Source organism: Staurois parvus, unplaced genomic scaffold (genome assembly GCF_062004578.1).
Source record: "Staurois parvus isolate SC_StPar_1 unplaced genomic scaffold, SC_StPar_1.0 ptg000264l, whole genome shotgun sequence".
Lineage (NCBI taxonomy): Eukaryota > Metazoa > Chordata > Amphibia > Anura > Ranidae > Staurois > Staurois parvus.
The window spans coordinates 5136878-5156476 of NW_028318060.1; the positions used below are offsets into that span (position 1 = coordinate 5136878).

The window sequence follows — 19599 nt, forward strand, 5'->3', positions numbered from 1 at the left end:
TGGGCAAGGACACAGGGGCCCCATGATCCCCTATTGCCCGGGGGCCCCATGAGTTATCAGTCCACCCCTGGAACTTGTATAATTGGCTGTAGAGAATTACAAATCCTTTGACTTTGTGTGAAATAATAAACGTACATGTATTTTACCTGTGGTTAAGGAGTTTTAGGCTCTTTGCTTTACAGCAACTCTGTCACAAGAAACAAGAATTTTAATAAAAGCCACCTACAAAAGAATGAAACATATTTATCTCATTTGTGGATAGAAAGTCTTCACGTCACTCAGCTGAAGAACTATGGCCTTTTATATCCAACATGTTTCTGAGTGTGTTGGATGCCTGTTTCTCTCCCAGCATGCTGTGGTTCTATCCACAAATCCCAGTCAAGAATTATATTCAATTTGATGCCCTTTCCAGTCCCATCCTTAAATAGACTGTAAAGGAATTTTATTTTTCAAAAAACAAACATATACTTACCCGTTCTGTGCAATAGAAGTGCACAGAGCGGCTCCAATCCTCTTCTCGGGTCCCCCGGCGGCATTCCTGGCTCCTCCTCTCTTGTTGCTACCCTCAATAGGAAACCGATGGGGGGGCACTTCTGCGGGCTTGCTCCTGCGTCCTTTGACACAGACAGAGGGACTCAGCCCCATTCCCTTGTCACTGGAGTTCACTGACAGGAGCGGGAGCCAATGGCTCCCACTGCTATCGATTTGCCCAGTGAGGAGGGACAAAGCTGAGAGAGCCGCACAGTGCACAGTGGTGGATGGAATGGGGCTCAGGTAAGTATAATGGGGGGTGAGGGGGCCAGTTTGTGACACAGAAGGTTTTTTATCTTAATGCATATAATGCATTAAGGTAAAAAAAAACCTTGAGGCTTTAGAACCACTTGAAACATTCCAGTTTAACCATGCCCACATTGTGAAGCTGTTCAGATTTATTTTCAGAAAACTAATTGCTTTTAATTGTTTGAATTGAAGGGAAGCCAATCATTCTGATTGCACCTTCTCCCTCTCATTTGGCTGGGCACTACATTGTCTGGGGATGTATAGATAGATAGATAAATATGATAGATAGATAGATAGATAGATAGATAGATAGATAGATAGATAGATAGATAGATAGATAGATATCCTATTGTTCGAGCAATACCAAGGTGGCTCTGGATACATCACAGACATCATAGGCATACAGAAAAAACACGCACCACTGAAAGGTGCACCAAAACAAAGCATAAAAGAGTCCAAACTAATTTATTGTTTACAGAAAAAAAATCCAATGCATTTCAGAGTCAATAAAAAAAAACTCTTATATTTATTGCTCATGCAGATGCTGCTAGCCAGTAACTCTCCTAATCCAGCAGTTAGCTTCTCTACACAGATTCACGCAGGAAAGCCCTATGTTGATTTAATTCAAGTTTCTTATTTTACCTGAAGCCCTGTTAAAAATGGAGTTTATTTTTCTGATTCCTGAAATGTATTGGATGTATTTTTAGTATAAACCAATAAATGAATTTGGACTCTTTTATCTTTTGGTCTGGTGCTCTTTCCTTTGGTGCATTTTTTTCTTTTCTGTCAACCTGCTGGGCACCCACTTGTGGGTAGCCCTATGTTTTTGAGCAGTCTAACCTGAAGCAGTGAACTCTGAGTGTTTTTTTCCTTTCACCACTTTGTATGAACTCACATCAAAGTCCCAATGCATGTTCTTTTTTTTTTCATCTTTTTCATCATAGGCATACAGGCACAAAACACCACATACCAAGGTCTATGTAACATGTAAGCATCAGTAACACACAAGTATAAATAGATTATACAGTTGGAGAACTAAGTCTCAATAATATGAATCCTTTAAACATGTCCACCAGATTCTCTACTAATTGGTACACTAATTGGATACACCCACTAACTGTTGCAACACATCATGATAGGTTTTGCATGTGGTTATCTTTTCCTCTCATAGAAAAGTTTAACTCCAATGTTAACTAGGAACTATGGCTTCTATTACAAACATACAGTATACACATAAATTTACCATTAATGTATAAGGCATGCTTACAAAAAAACTCAATCTGATGTAGATAAAAGCAACAATATAGATATTAGTGCAATACAAGGAATCATGCCAAAAACATATATAGTATAATAGTATATAAAAGTAAATTTTTGCACAGGTTGCAACCTAAAGCTGACTATAACTATAGACTGTGAAATCTAGATATTCTGTGTGCTTCAATTCATTTACCACTTTATGCTAATCAATTTAAAATTAATTACCTATATTGTATTTGTAGTGGTATTTCTATCTGAAAATTATTACTAGTTTAATGAAAAATTAAATCAAAACTAAAGTATCTATTGCAGCAAAGTTAGATGTAGAAATGAGAAGAATGTTTTTAACTAATAGGGAATGGTAGATTAAATACAAAGCTGGCTGGAATGACTGCTGAAGTATAGTGCCAGTCCTGTGATTACAGCCACAATGGGACCTCCATGTTGGCAGTAGTGATATGTTAAGCCTGTCTATATTTCATGCAATTTCCAATTGGCATGAAATCTCAAAGCGTATTATTGAGATCTCTTCTGTTTAAAATGGTTTTATCTGGTTTACTATCCAGTTCTATGGTCAGGCTTATTTAGAGGCACAGAGTGGATTGGTCCCCTTAGCTATATCATTGCATAATAATTACAAAATTTGCGAAGCTTAGCAGGTCTGCATTGCTGTGAATTTCAATCAACAGTTGAAAACTTTTTTTTGCATTGAACAAAGAGCATACTGCACCTCAGAGTCCTTAGTGGACTCTCTAACCGGCCAATTTACTCTCTAAAAAGCACATATAATGAATAACATGACCTTATGTGACAGTAGTTTTAACCCCTTGACGCCAACGTAACACAAATATGCGGCCTCACAGAACTGGGATTTTTTCTGTGGGGCCACATATTTGTGTACCTGTCTTTGTGCTGGAAGCACGCCGCATGGCGCACTCCCAGCACAAAGACCACGGTGTCACTGAGAGCACTGGGTCCCGTTCTAATGATCGGGACCCAGGACTCCAGATTCCAGGTCACATGATCACTGAGATAGCCTCTGATTGGCTATCACAGTTATCAGTCACTGTACAGAGTGACCCCTTGTTTTTTTCTCTCTTTATGATTGGATGAGAGAGATACATTTCATATCTCTAACTCCTGGCATAGAGGGGAAAAAAGTTTGGTAAAAAATAAATAAATAAATAAATAAATATATATATATATATATATATACAGTTGTGACCAAAATTATTCAACCCCCACTGAAATTGAGTGTTTTGGCCAGTTTGACATTGCTTTTGATCATTCAGTCATCTTGCTTACATTTACATTAAAGAGGCACTTGTAGGTCAGACAAATATAACATAACAGTTATAATGAAATAACCACAAATGTCTTTTCTGTGCTCACAGCATTATCAGTTTTATTCAACCCCCAAGTGACATTCAATCTTAGTACTTAGTACAGCATCCTTTTACAGTTATAACAGCTTTTAAACGTGAAGCATAGCTTGACACAAGTGTCTTGCAGCGATCTACGGGTATCTTCGCCCATTCTTCATGGGCAAAGGCCTCCAGTTCAGTCACATTCTTAGGCTTGCGCACTGCAACTGCTTTCTTTAAGTCCCACCAGAGGTTCTCAATCGGATTTAAGTCTGGTGACTGCGATGGCCACTCCAAAATGTTCCAGCCTTTCCTCTGCAACCATGCTCTAGTGGACTTGGAGGTATGCTTGGGATCATTGTCCTGTTGAAAGGTCCAACGTCTCCCAAGCCTCAGGTGTGTGACGGACTGCATCACGTTTCCATCCAATATCTCCTGGTACTGAAGAGAATTCATGGTACCTTGCACACGCTGAAGCTTCCCTGTACCTGCAGAAGCAAAACAGCCCCAAAGCATGATTGACCCTCCACCATGCTTCACAGTAGGCAAGGTGTTCTTTTCATCATAGGCCTTGTTCTTCCTCCTCCAAACATAGCGTTGATCCATGGGCCCAAACAGTTCTAATTTTGTTTCATCAGTCCACAGAACACTATCCCACAACTTTTGTGGTTTGTCCACATGGCTTTTGGCATACTGCAGTCGACTCTTCTTATTCTTTGGAGACAGCAAGGGGGTACGCCTGGGAGTTCTGGCACGGAGGCCTTCATTACGCAGTGTGCGTCTTATTGTCTGGGCTGAAACTTCTGTACCCACATCTGACAAATCTTTTCTCAGTTCCTCAGCAGTCACACGGGGACTTCTCTCCACTCTACGCTTCAGGTAGCGCACAGCAGTCGAAGTCAGCATCTTCTTTCTGCCACGACCAGGTAGCGTTTCAACAGTGCCCTTTGCCTTGAATTTGCGAATGATGCTTCCTAAGGTGTCTCTTGGTATGTTTAACATCTTTGCAATCTTCTTATAGCCATTGCCCTTCCTGTGAAGAGAAATCACCTCTTCTCTTGTCTTCCTGGACCATTCTCTTGCCTTCACCATGTTTGTAACCACACCAGTAAATGTCTAGAAGGAGCTGAGTATCACAGTCATTTTAAAGCTGCCTAATTGGTGCTTATTATGCTTGATTGCTGCTCGGTGACATCCACAGGTGTTTTCAATACCTGATGGAAAGCACCTGTATGAACCTCTGTTCTTCAGAGTGGTAGTCTTTAAGGGGTTGAATAATTGTGGCAATGAAGAAACCACATAAGAACCATTTACTACTGTATTACATAAACAATTGATGTCATTTTAGTTGCATTTGGGTAGTTACAACGTCCTTGTAGGATTTGATTCTGAATACAATTCCAAATGTACACTATAGTCCCTAAACCCCTTTACAGCATTGGGGGTTGAATAATTTTGGTCACAACTGTATATATATATTAAAAAATAAAATAAAAAATAAAGAAAGAATACCTAGATCAAGGTTTGATCTAGTTCAGTGCCAGGGTTAGTGTTTGGGTCAAGGTCAGGGTTAAATATCAAGGTCAAAAGGTCAGGATTTAAAAAAAATTGGTGTCGGTGTCAATGTCAATGCCAGTGTGTTTTTAGGTAAAAAAAAAGACAAAAACAAAATGCGCACTATTGTTTCTTGGCTGTCCTATGGGTATAAACATCGCCAAGATACGCTCCTTCCTTACCCCAGACACCACTAAACTACTCGTACACTCCCTGATTATCTCACGCCTTGACTACTGCAACTCCCTCCTCACCGGCCTACCCCAGTGCAAACTCTCCCCGCTTCAGACCATCCTGAACTCAGCGGCCAGACTCATCCACCTCACCAGCCGCTCCACATCTGCCACCCCCCTCTGCCTATCCCTCCACTGGCTCCCCATTGCCCAACGCATTAAATTCAAACTGCTCACTCTGACCTATAAGGCCATTCACAACACTGCCCCTAACTACCTCACCGACCTGATTCCCAGGTACCACCCTACCCGTACCCTTCGCTCTTCACAGGACCTCCTTCTATCTTGCTCCCTGGTCTCCTCCTCCCACGCACGACTGCAAGACTTCTCCAGGTCCTCCCCCATCCTCTGGAACTCACTACCCCAATCCATCAGACTGTCACCTTCCCTCCTCACCTTCAGGCGCTCCCTTAAAACCCACCTCTTCAGGGAAGCCTACCCCACCCTCACCTAACAGCCGCTGCCCTTCCCTCCTCCTACCACTCCATCCCCCACAGCCATTTCCTCCTCCCCTCCCTCCTAGATTGTAAGCTCAAAAGAGTAGGGCCCTCTTACCCCTTGTGTGCTGTTTGTTGTTACTGTACTGTTTCATGTATTGTCCCCCCCTCTATTGTACAGTGCTGAGCAAACCCTTTGGCGCTATATAAACTCGATATAATAATAATAATAATAAACAACAGATAACATACACATATATGGTATTGCTGCGATCGGCAAGAGCTGGAGAATTTATTTTGGGTTGTTCTTTGGTGGTAGGTTATGGTCGTAACAAGAAGCACACAGCTAACTAAAAAAGATTATTTTTTTTTTACTATTTTGGGCCAGTTTTCCTTTGATAATAAAAAAAAACAGGAGATATCTATTAACCATTTACCACCAAATGAAATCCCAATTTGTCCTGAAAAAAACAAGGTATAATTCACCTGGATGTACAAAGTAGTTGTGATGATATGTACGGTTTTACTAACACATGTGAATGTTGCAAAATTGTGCTTAGGCATTTAGATTTATTTTACCCTTAGGCATGAAGGGATTAATATGGTTGTTGTGTATTTGATAATAAAGATTTTTGTTAAAATCTATGTCTGCAAAGAAAATAGACATTTATAATCAATGTTAAAAATAAGGGACTGGTTGTATGCTGTAGTACAAAGAAGACAAGTGAGCTTTATCCCAGAGCAATTAATCACATTTCAGCAAATTGGATTGTCACTAATGAATACAGCTAGGATGCATTCATACCAAAGTGCAATAACATCATTAATTTACTGCTGGTGGAACCAACATAAAGTGTTTTACAAAACCAAAAATATTAAGGACACCGCAGGTTTAAGCTTTACATACTTTGTTTAAGGATATGTGACTTGGGTTATAATGTAAATATTTCTTTATACATATTCAAATAGGGATATATGGTATATTTAAATTTCAGTGCTTAATGTTGTCAATAGGAAAGCAAAGTGTAGTAAAATAGATACACTATAAACTTACTATATTTTGATTTGTTTGATGACGTGTGATGGTGGTTTTAATGTCAAAAAAGATATACTAGTTGAAATAAGATATGCAAATTTGTGCTACTGCATTTTTGTAATGTTTATAGCCATGCAGACTCCAGCACTGTTGTGCAATACATGCAGTGCATTGCTTTCTTTAGACTCTTCTATACATTCAAAGAAATGGATACTAAAAGCATTCCCTTGTTGAGGAGTAAAAAAACACAGATTAAGACAATTAAACACCTGGCACTTTTAGTTTGTAACAAATTATTTAATTTCTGGTTCATTTACGCCACCATCTCTTCTAATAAAACAGATAAACCCTATACTTCTTGAAGTGATTGAGCAATACAATAATTAACTATAGAAATAGGCAAAGACATGACATAGAAAAAATATCTTTTAATCAAAATGTTTAATAAATGAATCACCATTTTGTAGTGATTATCTATCATAGAAGTATTTTTTATATAAAAATACTCAAATACTAAGTCACTACCCATACTGTACTGATAGCTGCTATACAAATTCAAATGTAAAAAGTGTTAAAAAAGGTGATTTTCCTTTTTACTTCATCCACTCCTTTTACTGTTATCAGTAATCTTGTTGAAACCTTGTTTGTTAAGAGTAATTCTCACAATTGTATCTGAGTTATTTTAAATACTCCCTGATAGGTGAACATATTCATGAATTGCAGGGTAGCTACAGTAGCCAAACTCACTCCCCCTATTTGCAACCTCTACTTCTGTACCACTAGCAATGCATATGGAGCTTCTTACTTAGCTGTATACCCATGAAAAGCATTACCAAATAAAAACTTAAAAAAAAGCCATGGCAATGGGGCTCATGTACGTGTATGTGTATATATTAAGACTATCCTGTAACTATTCTGTCACATTTATGTAAACTATCATCATTTGTGTCTTTTAGGTCAGTTCTGACACAAAGAGTGAAAAAGGTGACCTTGTGAGTATCTTTAGGATACTTATGTTGCTAAGAGAAACCATTATTATTATGCTGGCAAATAATATTAACATCTTTGATTCATTAAAAGAGCACAAAATTGAGCCAGTCTCCAAATGCCTAAGTTGCTTGAGTTGGCTGTTCAATATATTTTCAGACATTTCAAGAAGCCTGCCCTGATGCAAGTTTTTATGTGGGTAACATTATTAAGAAATCATTTTGATTATGGGATTATCAATATCAACTGCACAAACTATTTAAACCATCCTACACAAAAGGCTACAAATCCTTTTCTATATAACCTATCAAGGTACTGTAGAAATCAATGAGATCATCTGACATCTTCAATATTATTATTATGTGAAATGTATAAAATGGAAATAAAAAATACAGGCTGAATGATTTATTGTAATAGCCTCATGATGATTGATATAGACACTGATTGTGCAAAACTGTAGACAAATAGGCTTCATTTTTCAAAACATTATCGTTGGTGTCAGTAGTTAAATATGTACTTTTCAGATTGAAATTTTTAAAGATTTAAAGCCATTTCTTGTTCACATGGCATAGCCTAACGTGTTTTCATTTTACAAAATTAATAGTATGTATCAAATAAAAAGGCATACATTTTCCTTTTACAATCATTGTTTCTTTCCCTGTATTTTATATTAAAGCTTAATGTGATTTGCGGTTTATCCTGTACAATTTCTTAGATCTTGATGCAATTATTGAAAGTGTTTGCAAAGTTTGCGGAGTTAAACTGCTTAGAATATAATTAATATTTTACTTTTTTTTAGGGAGTGACTGGAACTAAAGGAGAACAAGGAGTGAAGGTAATTTATTGAAAAGCTGATCTTTTTTTCAAGCAGTATTGTTGAGTCATTCCCTAAGGCGATGGGAACAGTGGGTGGCCCTTGTATTACATGTATTCCATATGGCAGACTTAATTTTAATTTGTACATCTTCAAGGCATTTTACATGGGCAACTTTGAGAAAACAGATAAATGACCTCAGGGAATATACAGTATTCAACTACTGGTCCTGCCTACAGGCTCATATAGGCTCATGCTGATATACACCTTCTGCTGTGGGCACCATTGTGTGAGCAGTGGGATGGAAAATACAAACAGGCATTGGCTTACTTCATGTACAGTTTTACTCAGAGGTGGCTGTACCACCTGCAACCTGACTGTAGAGTTAATTGAAGTCAGCAAAGAAAGCATTAATATTTATGGCAGTGGTGTCCAACTTAAAAGGAGTCAAGGGCCATAATTGTACCCACAAGTAGAGTTGGGGGCATCTAACTGAACCAGTTTCTATATACGTTCCAAAAATATTGAATGCAAATATATTTGTATTATATTATGCTGAAAACAGCATATTTTTTAAGGTTAGTTTTAATAGCTGGGTGCATACTTAAGTACCCACTTTTCAAACAAATGTCTTTGATCCATGAGTGCTAGACTTATCCTTACTCCCCAAACAGAATGTATGTACAAGGAAAACAGCTGTACTCCGCCCTTCCAACTTCCATCAAAATTTTATTAGTTAAGTTGCTTGAGATCATTACAAGTATGTGAACTAATGAAGATTTTAAGAAATCTGGAAAAATCTAATTAAACTGTTTTCAACTGTTTTTGTAAACGATTTGTACAACAGTCGTAGGCATGGAAGGAAACAGCTGACATCAAACATTATATGCCTGGTACCAAAGCAATCTGCTTTTCCTTGCAAGCTCCATGTACGAGTATATCCAAATATTGTTAATTTCTTGATTGCTACTAACAATAATAATAATTTAAATTTAAAAAATTATAAAAATCTTTTCGGTCCTCATTAAAAGGTCCCAGAGGGGAATTGTTAAATTAAATTAGACAAGTTGAGTATATTTTTGAATCACAGATAATTGATAAAAAAAATCCTAACATCTACAATTCTCACATTTTAATTCTCTTGGTATTTGAAACTATACTACTCACAAAATCATTATTGCCATCACCTCTTTGAATATTACAAACAGTTTACTAAACAGGTATTCAGGTAGAAGGAATCATTCCAAATGGGTTTAGGATGGCCAAAAAGAATGCATACACTGCAGAATAATGAAAGCTGTACAGACATGGGCTCTTCCCATCAATGTCTCTGTGACTAAATCAAGGTAACAAGTCAAACAGCATTGTTTCCAAAAGACTATAACAGAGAATCAAGCTGAGAATTTCAGAACACAGCTATTTGCAGTTATCCTTATAGACAGCATTCTCTAAGGTCAAAGGACAAAGGCCACCCCAATGGAATACTCTGGAAATAATTAGGGAGGAGCTCTCCACATTAGCTGGATCTTCTGGAGAAGCTACTTGCTATTAGGCAACAGCCCAGCTGCCTGACACAGAGAGTGGAGGGCCACTCACCTGGCTACAGAACAAGTGCCCAGGTACCTCTGTTTCATCAGATCTGGACTCCCTGAGATCCTGAGAGTGGAATGTATACCCTCTGTGCATGTCCAGAAACCAATGGAGTTGAGGGAAAATGAGGAAAAGGGGCCTGTGACTACATCTGAGTATGATGAGAAAATAGGCACTCTACTACATTAGAAGATTAGATTTAAATTTTCTGATTTATATTTGACTGTGTCAGTTTCATTTTAGGGTGAGCCAGGACATCCAGGATTGCCAGGATTTGCAGGAGCTCCAGGTCCACAGGTAATATTCTTGATTATACTTTGTTTGGCAGAAATTACCACTGAACAACATATAGGTCATCTGCACTCCTTTTTCCAATGAGAAAATGCATATATGTTACTTTAACAGATCTGAGAATTGGGTATGAATAACAGATACATTAGACATACAGACAACAGGTTATATGAAAGTATTGTAAAAAATAAGGCAGACAGTTGTGTAAGTGGTACTTTGCTTTCTCAAATATTGTGAAATAGAGAAGGATATTGTGGTCTTTTGGCACTGCCTCTACAAGGTGGTTATTGAATCCTGTGTTAATTTTTTATAGCATGTCTTTATTAACTGTGGATTTTCTTTACAATGTTTTTAGGGAGAAAAAGGGGAACCTGGATCGGTCGGGCAACAAGGCACACCAGGAGGAGTGGTATGCTTAGCTTACTGAAATAGCATAAAATGTTTTTAGCATTTGAACAATTGTGTAAATATATGTTTTGATTATAACAGAGCTTAACAGATCTGTATGGAAGGTAATTTTTTTTTTTTAAATGTTAAAAAATAATCTTGTATCATTTACAACCTTATTTGTTCAATTAATCAATATATATCTTAACATAGTAATAAGATGTACAAAATCCCAAATACATAGACTTATTTTAGGATATGTACCATCATGTATTATTTAAAACAGAGTTACTTTTCCTAAACGCTTGATTCTATGTCAAGGAATGCATAGCGCCCAGTCAGCATCAACTTTATTGAAATCAGACAAGTACAAGATGTATTCTGATTGACAACTGTGACCTTCTGTACCTACTAATTAGCTTCTATGAACATTCTTTATTGACCAAGACTGATGGTTGCTGATTGAGTGCTACAAACTAATATGTGTTGCGCATCTTATTGGAATTATTGAGTAAGGCTGAATGTTTCACTTTCTCCATCTGAGGACCAGTGAATGTTATTTTTGGAGAAATCTATCAGGTAGAACACCACAGAAGAGACTTTATTATGTATAGAATTATTAGATGACAAAGAATTGAACAAATTGTCCTTGCTACTTTGTTGGTTTAAAAATCCTTCTCTAGATCTCAACTGACAGAAGCATGAGAAAATATGCTTATTATTTAGCAAAAAAGGTTTATCTACACAATCAGTAAGCTCAGGAGAGTTTTAGTTTCTTAATATGAGTTGGCCATGACAGGCTTATGTCTTTTTTCATTTTCTTTTTTTAACTATACTATTATATATTATATGTCTCTTTTCCGTGGTAGCCATTATGAAGATTAAAACTATTGTACTTCTCCAGTTATATTATTCTTATTGCACTTCATAACAACCATTGCTGGGACAGCTATTGATAGAAACTAAGACAGAATCTTTTTAACTGACAAAATCTGGCTGTGGAGATTCGGTTGCATGCTTTATCCCATAGTGTGTAATGACCTGACTGAAATTCTCAGTCTTTAGTTGTCCCTTCTTAAAGTGGACTTAAAATGTTAGGGTGGTTTGAGAGGGTGAACAATATTGGTTTTGTTTTGCTTTGTTTATTCACTTTATAAAAGTCAACCAACATTTAATAAATGTTTTTTTGGGAAATGCACAATATAGAATAGGATTAATGTAATGAATCAAATAGTTTGTTTCTATTTCAAGGTGTTCTAATGTTCTCTTTTTATGTAACAGGGATTACCTGGAGAAAATGGCATCCCAGGAAAACAGGGCAGTAAGGGGGAGAAGGTAATTTTTTTAAATCTTTTTTCTTAACTGTAATTTTTAGAAAGACAGTTTCTAACATATGTGTCTTATTTGAAGTTTACACATTTATGAGTAATTTTTATAAATAAGTACTTGCTATGTGATACATTTCTTTAAAAAAATAATAAGTCATATATGTGCTGGGCACTGTTACTAATCCATAACAAGGATTACAGTACACAAAAATAATTAGGCAAATGTATATATGGTACAACCCAAAGTGGACACATTTAATTTTTTTAAGCCAGAGTAAGCCTCGATCTGTAAATTTTTACCATGTGGTATACCCCACCATGACGCAGAACCCTCAGGGCCTATTTCCTTCTCAGCTACCAGAAGACAAGCAGCAGCACATAAACAATACACCTTCACAGCCAACATTCTAAAAAAGTCTAATGCTAGGTACATTACAAATCATCCTTTCATGTGACCTGCAAGAGAGCCAAAAAATGGTAAAAATGTTCCAAAGGAAACAAATCAAATGCAATTGCAATGCTAATTTCAGAAAAATACAATTAAAAGGAATATAAGCACATACTTAAATACAAATGTGACTCTTAGAACAGAAAAGGATGCCCTGCTTCCTGGGTTCAGTTTGGGCATGTTCCTGAGTTTAGTTTGGGGCAAGTTCAGAAAACAAGACTAAATTTTGGGTGCCGAAACCGAACCCTCTTGAAGTCAATGGGAGCGGAATGTTAAAAAATAGAAATATAGTATTGGCCATTTTTTAGGCTAATATGCTAGAGATTTTCAAACAAATGGCATTGGAGGACTTTTTTTTTAAAAAAACATTGGTAGGGAGCAGTGATTTAGTGAGGCTTTAAGTCAAATATTAAAATGTTAAAATTCTATTAAAAAAACATTCTTGAAAAATGCCTTTAACATGTGGTGCATCTGTATGCTGTATACAACCTACTACAACAACACTGACATTTCCAAAGGAAAAAAAGTGTGTTTAAGTACCCAATAAAATGACAGCTTCCAGTGGCTTTTTTCTGTTTGTAAACAAAGAGGTCAGGGAATCCCTACCTCTTGCACTCCTGAGGATTTACCCCCCTTCCTAACCAGGCCTCTTTTTCTATACAGTGCTGCACTACTTCAACTGGTAATTGCACAGTCATGCAATGCTGTACCCAAACAAAATGTATGTCCTTTTTTCTCACAAATAGAGCTTTCTCTATTTTTTTTGTCATTTTCCAAAAACGTATGGTAAATAGATAAATTCCTCTATTGACCCAACATGCCTCTCAGCAAATAGTTTAGGGTGTCTACTTTCCAAAAAAGGGTCATTTTGGGGGGTGGGGGCATTTTATGCCCAGCATTAGAAGTTTATGCCACTCTTCTAACCACCTGAAGACCAAGCCTTTTCTGACACTTTTTTTGCTAGGAAATTACTTTGAACCCCCAAACATTATATTTTTTTAAAGCAGACACTCTAGTAAATAAAAGGGTGGGTGCTTCAATTTTTTATGTCACATAGTACTCGCGCAGCGATTTTTCAAGTGCAATTTTTTTAAAAAAAATAAATTTTTGTCACTTTTAATGCACAAAAACACAATACATTGGCCAATTATTTTGTAAAATATGAAAGATGATGGTATGCCAAGATACCAAACATGACATGCTTTAAAACTGTGCATGCCCCGTGTAATGGCGACAAACGGTATACATTTTTAATATCTATAGGCAATGCTTTAAAAGCCTTTAAAAGCTACCATTTTAGATTTACAGAGGGGGTCTAGTACTAGAATTACTGCCCTTGATCTGACATTCGCGGCGATACCTTACATTCATGGTGCAACCGCTATTTACATACTGGAACAGGGTCAAAATATGGGGGGGCCTTTTTTTTCTTTATTTTAATTAATTTTATTTTTTTTACATGACATATGTTATCACTGAAATGCATGAAGCGCATTATCATCTCCTATCTATGCCTGGTCATGGCAACAGAGAACACAGACATATGATGAATCAGGTCTGCGGACCAATACAACCGCAACTCATTCTGTTTTGTAATGCCCATGTTGAGGGTTAGACCCAAAAAAGTTTTAAATTCAGAAACCGTAATGTGTTTCCATGTGAATGGTCTGGCAAGGTTTGAATTTGGGTTTGCGGCGGGTTTGCGGCGAAAGTGGGGTGGGGAAAGTACGGGTGCTGCAGAATCTGTAGGCTGCCAATCAGGATTTGCACACTAGGGGCTCTATTCATGTGCGAATTCTTGGTGGCTGTGGGACACTACTCGTGCTCGCCACCGCACCAGCTTGTGCTGTACTTATGGGACTCGCCATGTTACCAAGTGATACTGCAGTGCTGGACCAAGACCAAGATATACTAGGCCATTGGTGCTCGCCAGTTCACCAAAAAGTAGTGTGGCACTAGTATTGGCACTCTGCTGCATATGAGACAAGTCATGCGATCCTAGCACTTTGGCTTCATGGGGTCGGCTATGCCTGATCTTAACAGGGACCTCTTCTCCATCGTCAGAGCTACCTGTCAGGGTGCCTCTGCTGTCTACAGTTTCGTATTCTGAGGCTGATTGTGTCAGGGAGTCTTCCCCATTGCTCTCACCTGACATGCTCAGAATCCTGTAGGCCTCTTTACTAGTGTACCTTTCATTGGCCATTTTGGACTAAAAATTTACAGGTACCTAGTGCGAGTCAAGGGAAAAAGAGCACCTGGCTGCTTGAACCGCCACAAATAAAATACCGGCAAGTGCTAGCAAAGATCAGGCCTGATTCTGTGAACACTGCTGTTTTGTGTGCAATGTATTACAGGTGAAAGTGATCAGAAATTATACTGACACTGTACTTCTTGTTGGGGGGGGGGAGCGTTGGGGCTAAATGCTAGTGCTGTCAGAGAACAGGGATGATCCTGCTAACACTGCATTTTTGGGGACACTAATACTAAGGGGGCACTAGTATAGTTTTGTTCGTGATCAATATATTGATCCGTACAAACACTATACTAGTAGTCGTGATGATCAGCGGCCTATAGTGTGAGTGTGATAGTGTGTGGGCAATCTGACGCTAGCTGACCCCAGCTGGGAGGGACGCTAACTGACCCTGACGCTATCTGACATCGCTAGTGGTTCTAATACAGTGATCAGCAAAAAATACTGTACACTGGCACTGTACTAACGGCACTGGCAGGGTGACAGGGGGCAATCAAATGGTTAAATGTGGCAATCAAGGGGTTAAAAGGTCTCTATCTAATGTGTGTGGGTGCAGTGTGCTGCTTTTACTCACATGTGATGTCTTTCTTCTCTCTCTGGACTAAATGGTTCCAGGGAGAGAAGAACCAGCTAGATCCCGTGCCTGTATTTACAAATACAGGAACAGCCCTGTATCTCCATTTGCTGTAGGAGATCGACAGAGTCCTGGCCAAAATCACTGGCCGAGACCTGCTGACATACACCTCCTACAACAAATGACAGTGAGGGTGAGCGGTGGGGGGGCACGTATGCGCGGTCTAAACTTGGAAGAGCAAAGTGACGTACTGGTACGTAGCTTTGCCTGCAGCTTCTCGCCTGTCCGCAGTAAATTGCAGGTGGACGGGTGGGTGGGAAGTGCTTAATCTATACCAGACTCTTAACCTAAATGAGGATCTGATATAGATGTTAATGGGAATCACCCACATAAAAAAGGCAGGGGTCAGCCCCTAATTTATACCAGACCTTTAGGTCTGAAGAGGATTTTAACGGGGAAGTTCAAACAAAAAAAGTGTGAGGTCTGGCCCCCCCAAAAAAAGAAAACCTACACCAGACCCTTACTCAAGCATACAGCTTGACTTGCCAAGAAAGGGAGGAGCATGTGACCCCACCCCCAAACCATAACAGACCACATGCCCTCAATCCTGGCATTCTGATTGACGTGAATCTGCATAGCTGGATAATGTGATTTATGGTGGATTTACATAGTGAGACTTTTTTTAATAAAAGACTTTTAAAGGTCAAAACTGTGTCTGTCTTTATTTATATTGGGTGCACCATTATTGTTAAAGGATGTTTCCAGAGTTAATTAAGCCCCCTGCCTGCAAACCCTCACAACCACCAGGCTGGGTTGCATGGAAGAGACCCTTGCCCTCATCAACATGGGTACCACCCTATGTTAAGAGCATGTGGTCTGGTGTTGTTCAGGAGGTGGGGAGGGTTCTTTCCCTTTCCTGCCTTTAATACCAGACCAGGAAAGCTATTTGACTGGAAGCAGTCTTATTCCAGGAAATTAATGGCAAAGAATATCCAGAAGCACACCTCTGTTAGAAACTAACTTCTGCAGAGAGAAACTATTCATTAGTGGATAGGATGTGTCTGGCCATAAAGTAGGCCCTGGAGCCATTAAGGTATTACCTTATGGGCAGATAGTTCTAATTGATTACAGACCATCCCCCTCTACATTGGATGGTTTGGAGCAAAAGGAACAATGAAAGGGTCACAAGATGGTTTCTGACTCTTCAAGACTTTACATTTTCTGTAGAACACAGGTCAGGGACTCAGCAATGGATTTCTGATGGTCTTTCACACATCCACTGTATATTAGCTAAATGGGCTCCTTCCCATGTGTCTGAGCAGAGAGGGAGGGAGTTTGAAGCCTCAGCTGGCCAAATTGTGGATGATATGTATGTGTCACCTCCGTTTCTCACATAGAAATGGTGAGGGACTCCAAAGTTTATGGCTGATGTGGAGATAATGAACTTTCTTATTTTCAGAATCTTAGTATGGTCTGTCTTGAAAACTAAAGCCCTGAGACTTTGTAGAGCATTAGGTGGGACAAATTCTCCATTGCTAGTAGTTCCACAACTGACATTGTAGCTGGACCTTAATATCAGTCTCAGCTTATCACAGGCCTTTATATACGCATGCTGACTGATGCTCAAGACTTTCTCATGCCCTCTCTCTCTCTCTGATGTGAAAGTATGTTGTTGTCTGAAGAGACTGACTGATTCCATTAAAAAAAAAATATATATATTTCCAGTTTGTTTTGCAGAATCCATTAGGGAGCACCCTGTTAACTAGGAGCTGATTTGAGTTTAGTTAGTGGCTTGGACAAGCAGATGTTTTGTTTGTTTTATGTTATGCGCTTGCTGTACAAAGCCCTTGCCATGTACCTGGTTATTTAGCCTGACATGTAGAGGGAGGCCTTTCTTACAGCTCCGGCTCAGGGACCACTGGTAGTGAGACAGTGGTCACAAGTTCATGGTGAGGTATAAGTGCCTGTAAAGTGTCAAGCAGACTGCACAGGTATATAGCTGGTGCTTCACCAGGAATAGATCAGATGGACAACAGCAGATGACAGCAGGTCCAGCAAACCCTGCACTCGGCAGATGACAGGCCGGCAGTTGCTTGGCTACCAGAGGGCTTTCTGCTAGTGAAGAGCAAGCTGGCGGACACATAGCAGGCATATGACCAGCAAGGACCAGGGGAGTAGTAGTAAAGATGAGACAGGATATGTGGTCAGGCAAGCCAGGTTAGTAACAGATATTCAGATCAGGCATGGACAGCAGGCAGGAGAATAGTCAGGGTACAGGCCAGTATTACTTAAGCAGGCAGATGAGCAGGAGGCAGGGTTAGTTGTATTGACCTCTACTTCAGTGAAAAGATTACAGAAGCGGGGGTGGTGGGATGGACAGAGAAGGATTTCAACTAAAATAAGAGACATCAGCACAAGGGACACATCCTATTAGCTGTAAGTTATGTCCATTGTTCTGATTTTTCTGTGTTTATTTTGGATGCATTTAGACTTTAACTGAGGTCCTTTCTGGAAGTATGTTTAAAAACATTAAATATTAGAGTTGTAGCACATTCTAGAGATTGCTTTGAACTCAATGAATGAGCTGCAGCAGATGGGGCTGGAATATTGTTCATAAGCATTTTGTGTGGTTACCAATTAAATCAGGGGTATTATTAATTCATGCTCTGGCCCCACTGCACTGTGGCAATGTTGTGAAAACATTTGTTTTCTTTTAACCATGCCCAACTTCTGTTTTACTGTAGAAAATTTACAGGCAAGCAACTACTTGTACATGTCAATATGTGGCTGAGTGATCAAGTGGTTGTGCTATCTCTGAGCTCACCTTGCTCCTTGAACCTCCATGAACTTGGGACCACTGTAGAGGCATTCAGGATGGCTGGGGGAGGGGGAGAATGAGAACATCCATTAGCAAACTCCTTCTGCTAGAGATGATCCTGCAAGTGCACCTAGAACTGTTTGCACTAGTGTTCAGAGGCCTAATAGACCCCTGATGCCCTTATAAAGAGTACTTGTTGCTACAATTACCTAGGGATCTGATAGGGCCAGGCACCCAGAGCTTACTCATAGCGGGATTGTACATTGAGCTGCACATTTTTGGCTGTTAGTATCCAATAAGAGAAACATTTCTAGCAGGCAGGGAACAACATTTAGGACAGAAGAGAGATTGTATTCTACCATTAATGGTTTGAAATAAATAACAAAATTTCCAGTTTAAGAATACTTTTTTTATGGGAGGGAGGAGGGCAAACTGCTGCAGGTATGAAGTACAGACACCTAGAGGTGTGTGTACATACCCAAAACAGCCTCCTAAACCTACTTATCATGGATGATTATTAGGCCATTCTGACAGGTAAAGTTTCTGCACTTCCTACCAAAGTTTGCCTGTCTGTCCCTGCCACCTGCACATTCCTATTGGCTGGTAAGGATGCTCATCATAGTCCAACACCTCTGATGCTCAAAGTAACAACCCTCTTATTGGATAACCACTGTTACAAAGAACATTTTCATGTTCTACTGTTGTAGATAAACTTGTATAAGAGGGTTGTATTCACAGTAAAGGTGAGAAAAATTGTGTGAACAATACCTTTACAGGGATATGCTGCCTCTTATCTATAGGTGTAATCCCAGAGTGCCTAATTGTAAATGGAGCCCTGACTAGATCATAAATAAACTGCATACATGGAATAATCATATCCTAGTGGATCTGTTTCCTGAAATAACAGACATGTGTGATATACTGCACCCCCCCACCCCCCACAGAGTATAATCCAATTGATTATTTGTTTTAAAGGGAGAACCTGGTGGAATCATGGGGCCTCATGGACATCCTGGTCCTAAAGGAGACCCAGGGCCACCTGGATTTGGTTTACCAGGAGAACCGGCAAGTATATGTTTACTTTCTTAATAACATGGAATGTAGTTTTGATCTCTAGACTGATGCTATTACACAGACATCCAATTCTTTCATGTGGGTTTCCAATTTATAGGAAATACCAATACTGCATGAATGATCTTAAATAATAATCTATTATTAGAATGTAACTGCTAGATCCTATTCTATTTTACTTTAAATAAATCAGCTGGCTAAAGACTTATCTTAGTCCTTTTTCAACTGCATAGCATAAAACTTTTGACTATTATAGTTGTAACACAATGAAGTACCACAATTGTGAATATTGATACAAACACAGTCAGCAAAGTTCTTAATATATCAACTTGTATATTTTTTACTATAGGGGAACAAGGGAAATTAGACAACTATA

General features: G+C 38.9%; 1 protein-coding gene across 2 annotated transcripts in view; it reads left to right on the forward strand.

The window, feature by feature from the left end:
* The window catches only part of COL19A1 (collagen type XIX alpha 1 chain), an 895475-nt gene that overhangs the window by 602485 nt on the left and 273391 nt on the right, over nucleotides 1–19599 (forward strand). For both annotated transcript variants that reach the window (XM_089681326.1, XM_089681327.1), the window contains exons 21-26: nucleotides 7621–7656; nucleotides 8451–8486; nucleotides 10299–10352; nucleotides 10702–10755; nucleotides 12015–12068; nucleotides 19128–19217. In XM_089681326.1, the coding sequence (XP_089537452.1) occupies nucleotides 7621–7656; nucleotides 8451–8486; nucleotides 10299–10352; nucleotides 10702–10755; nucleotides 12015–12068; nucleotides 19128–19217 (324 nt within the window). The remainder of the gene's footprint in view (nucleotides 1–7620; nucleotides 7657–8450; nucleotides 8487–10298; nucleotides 10353–10701; nucleotides 10756–12014; nucleotides 12069–19127; nucleotides 19218–19599) is intronic.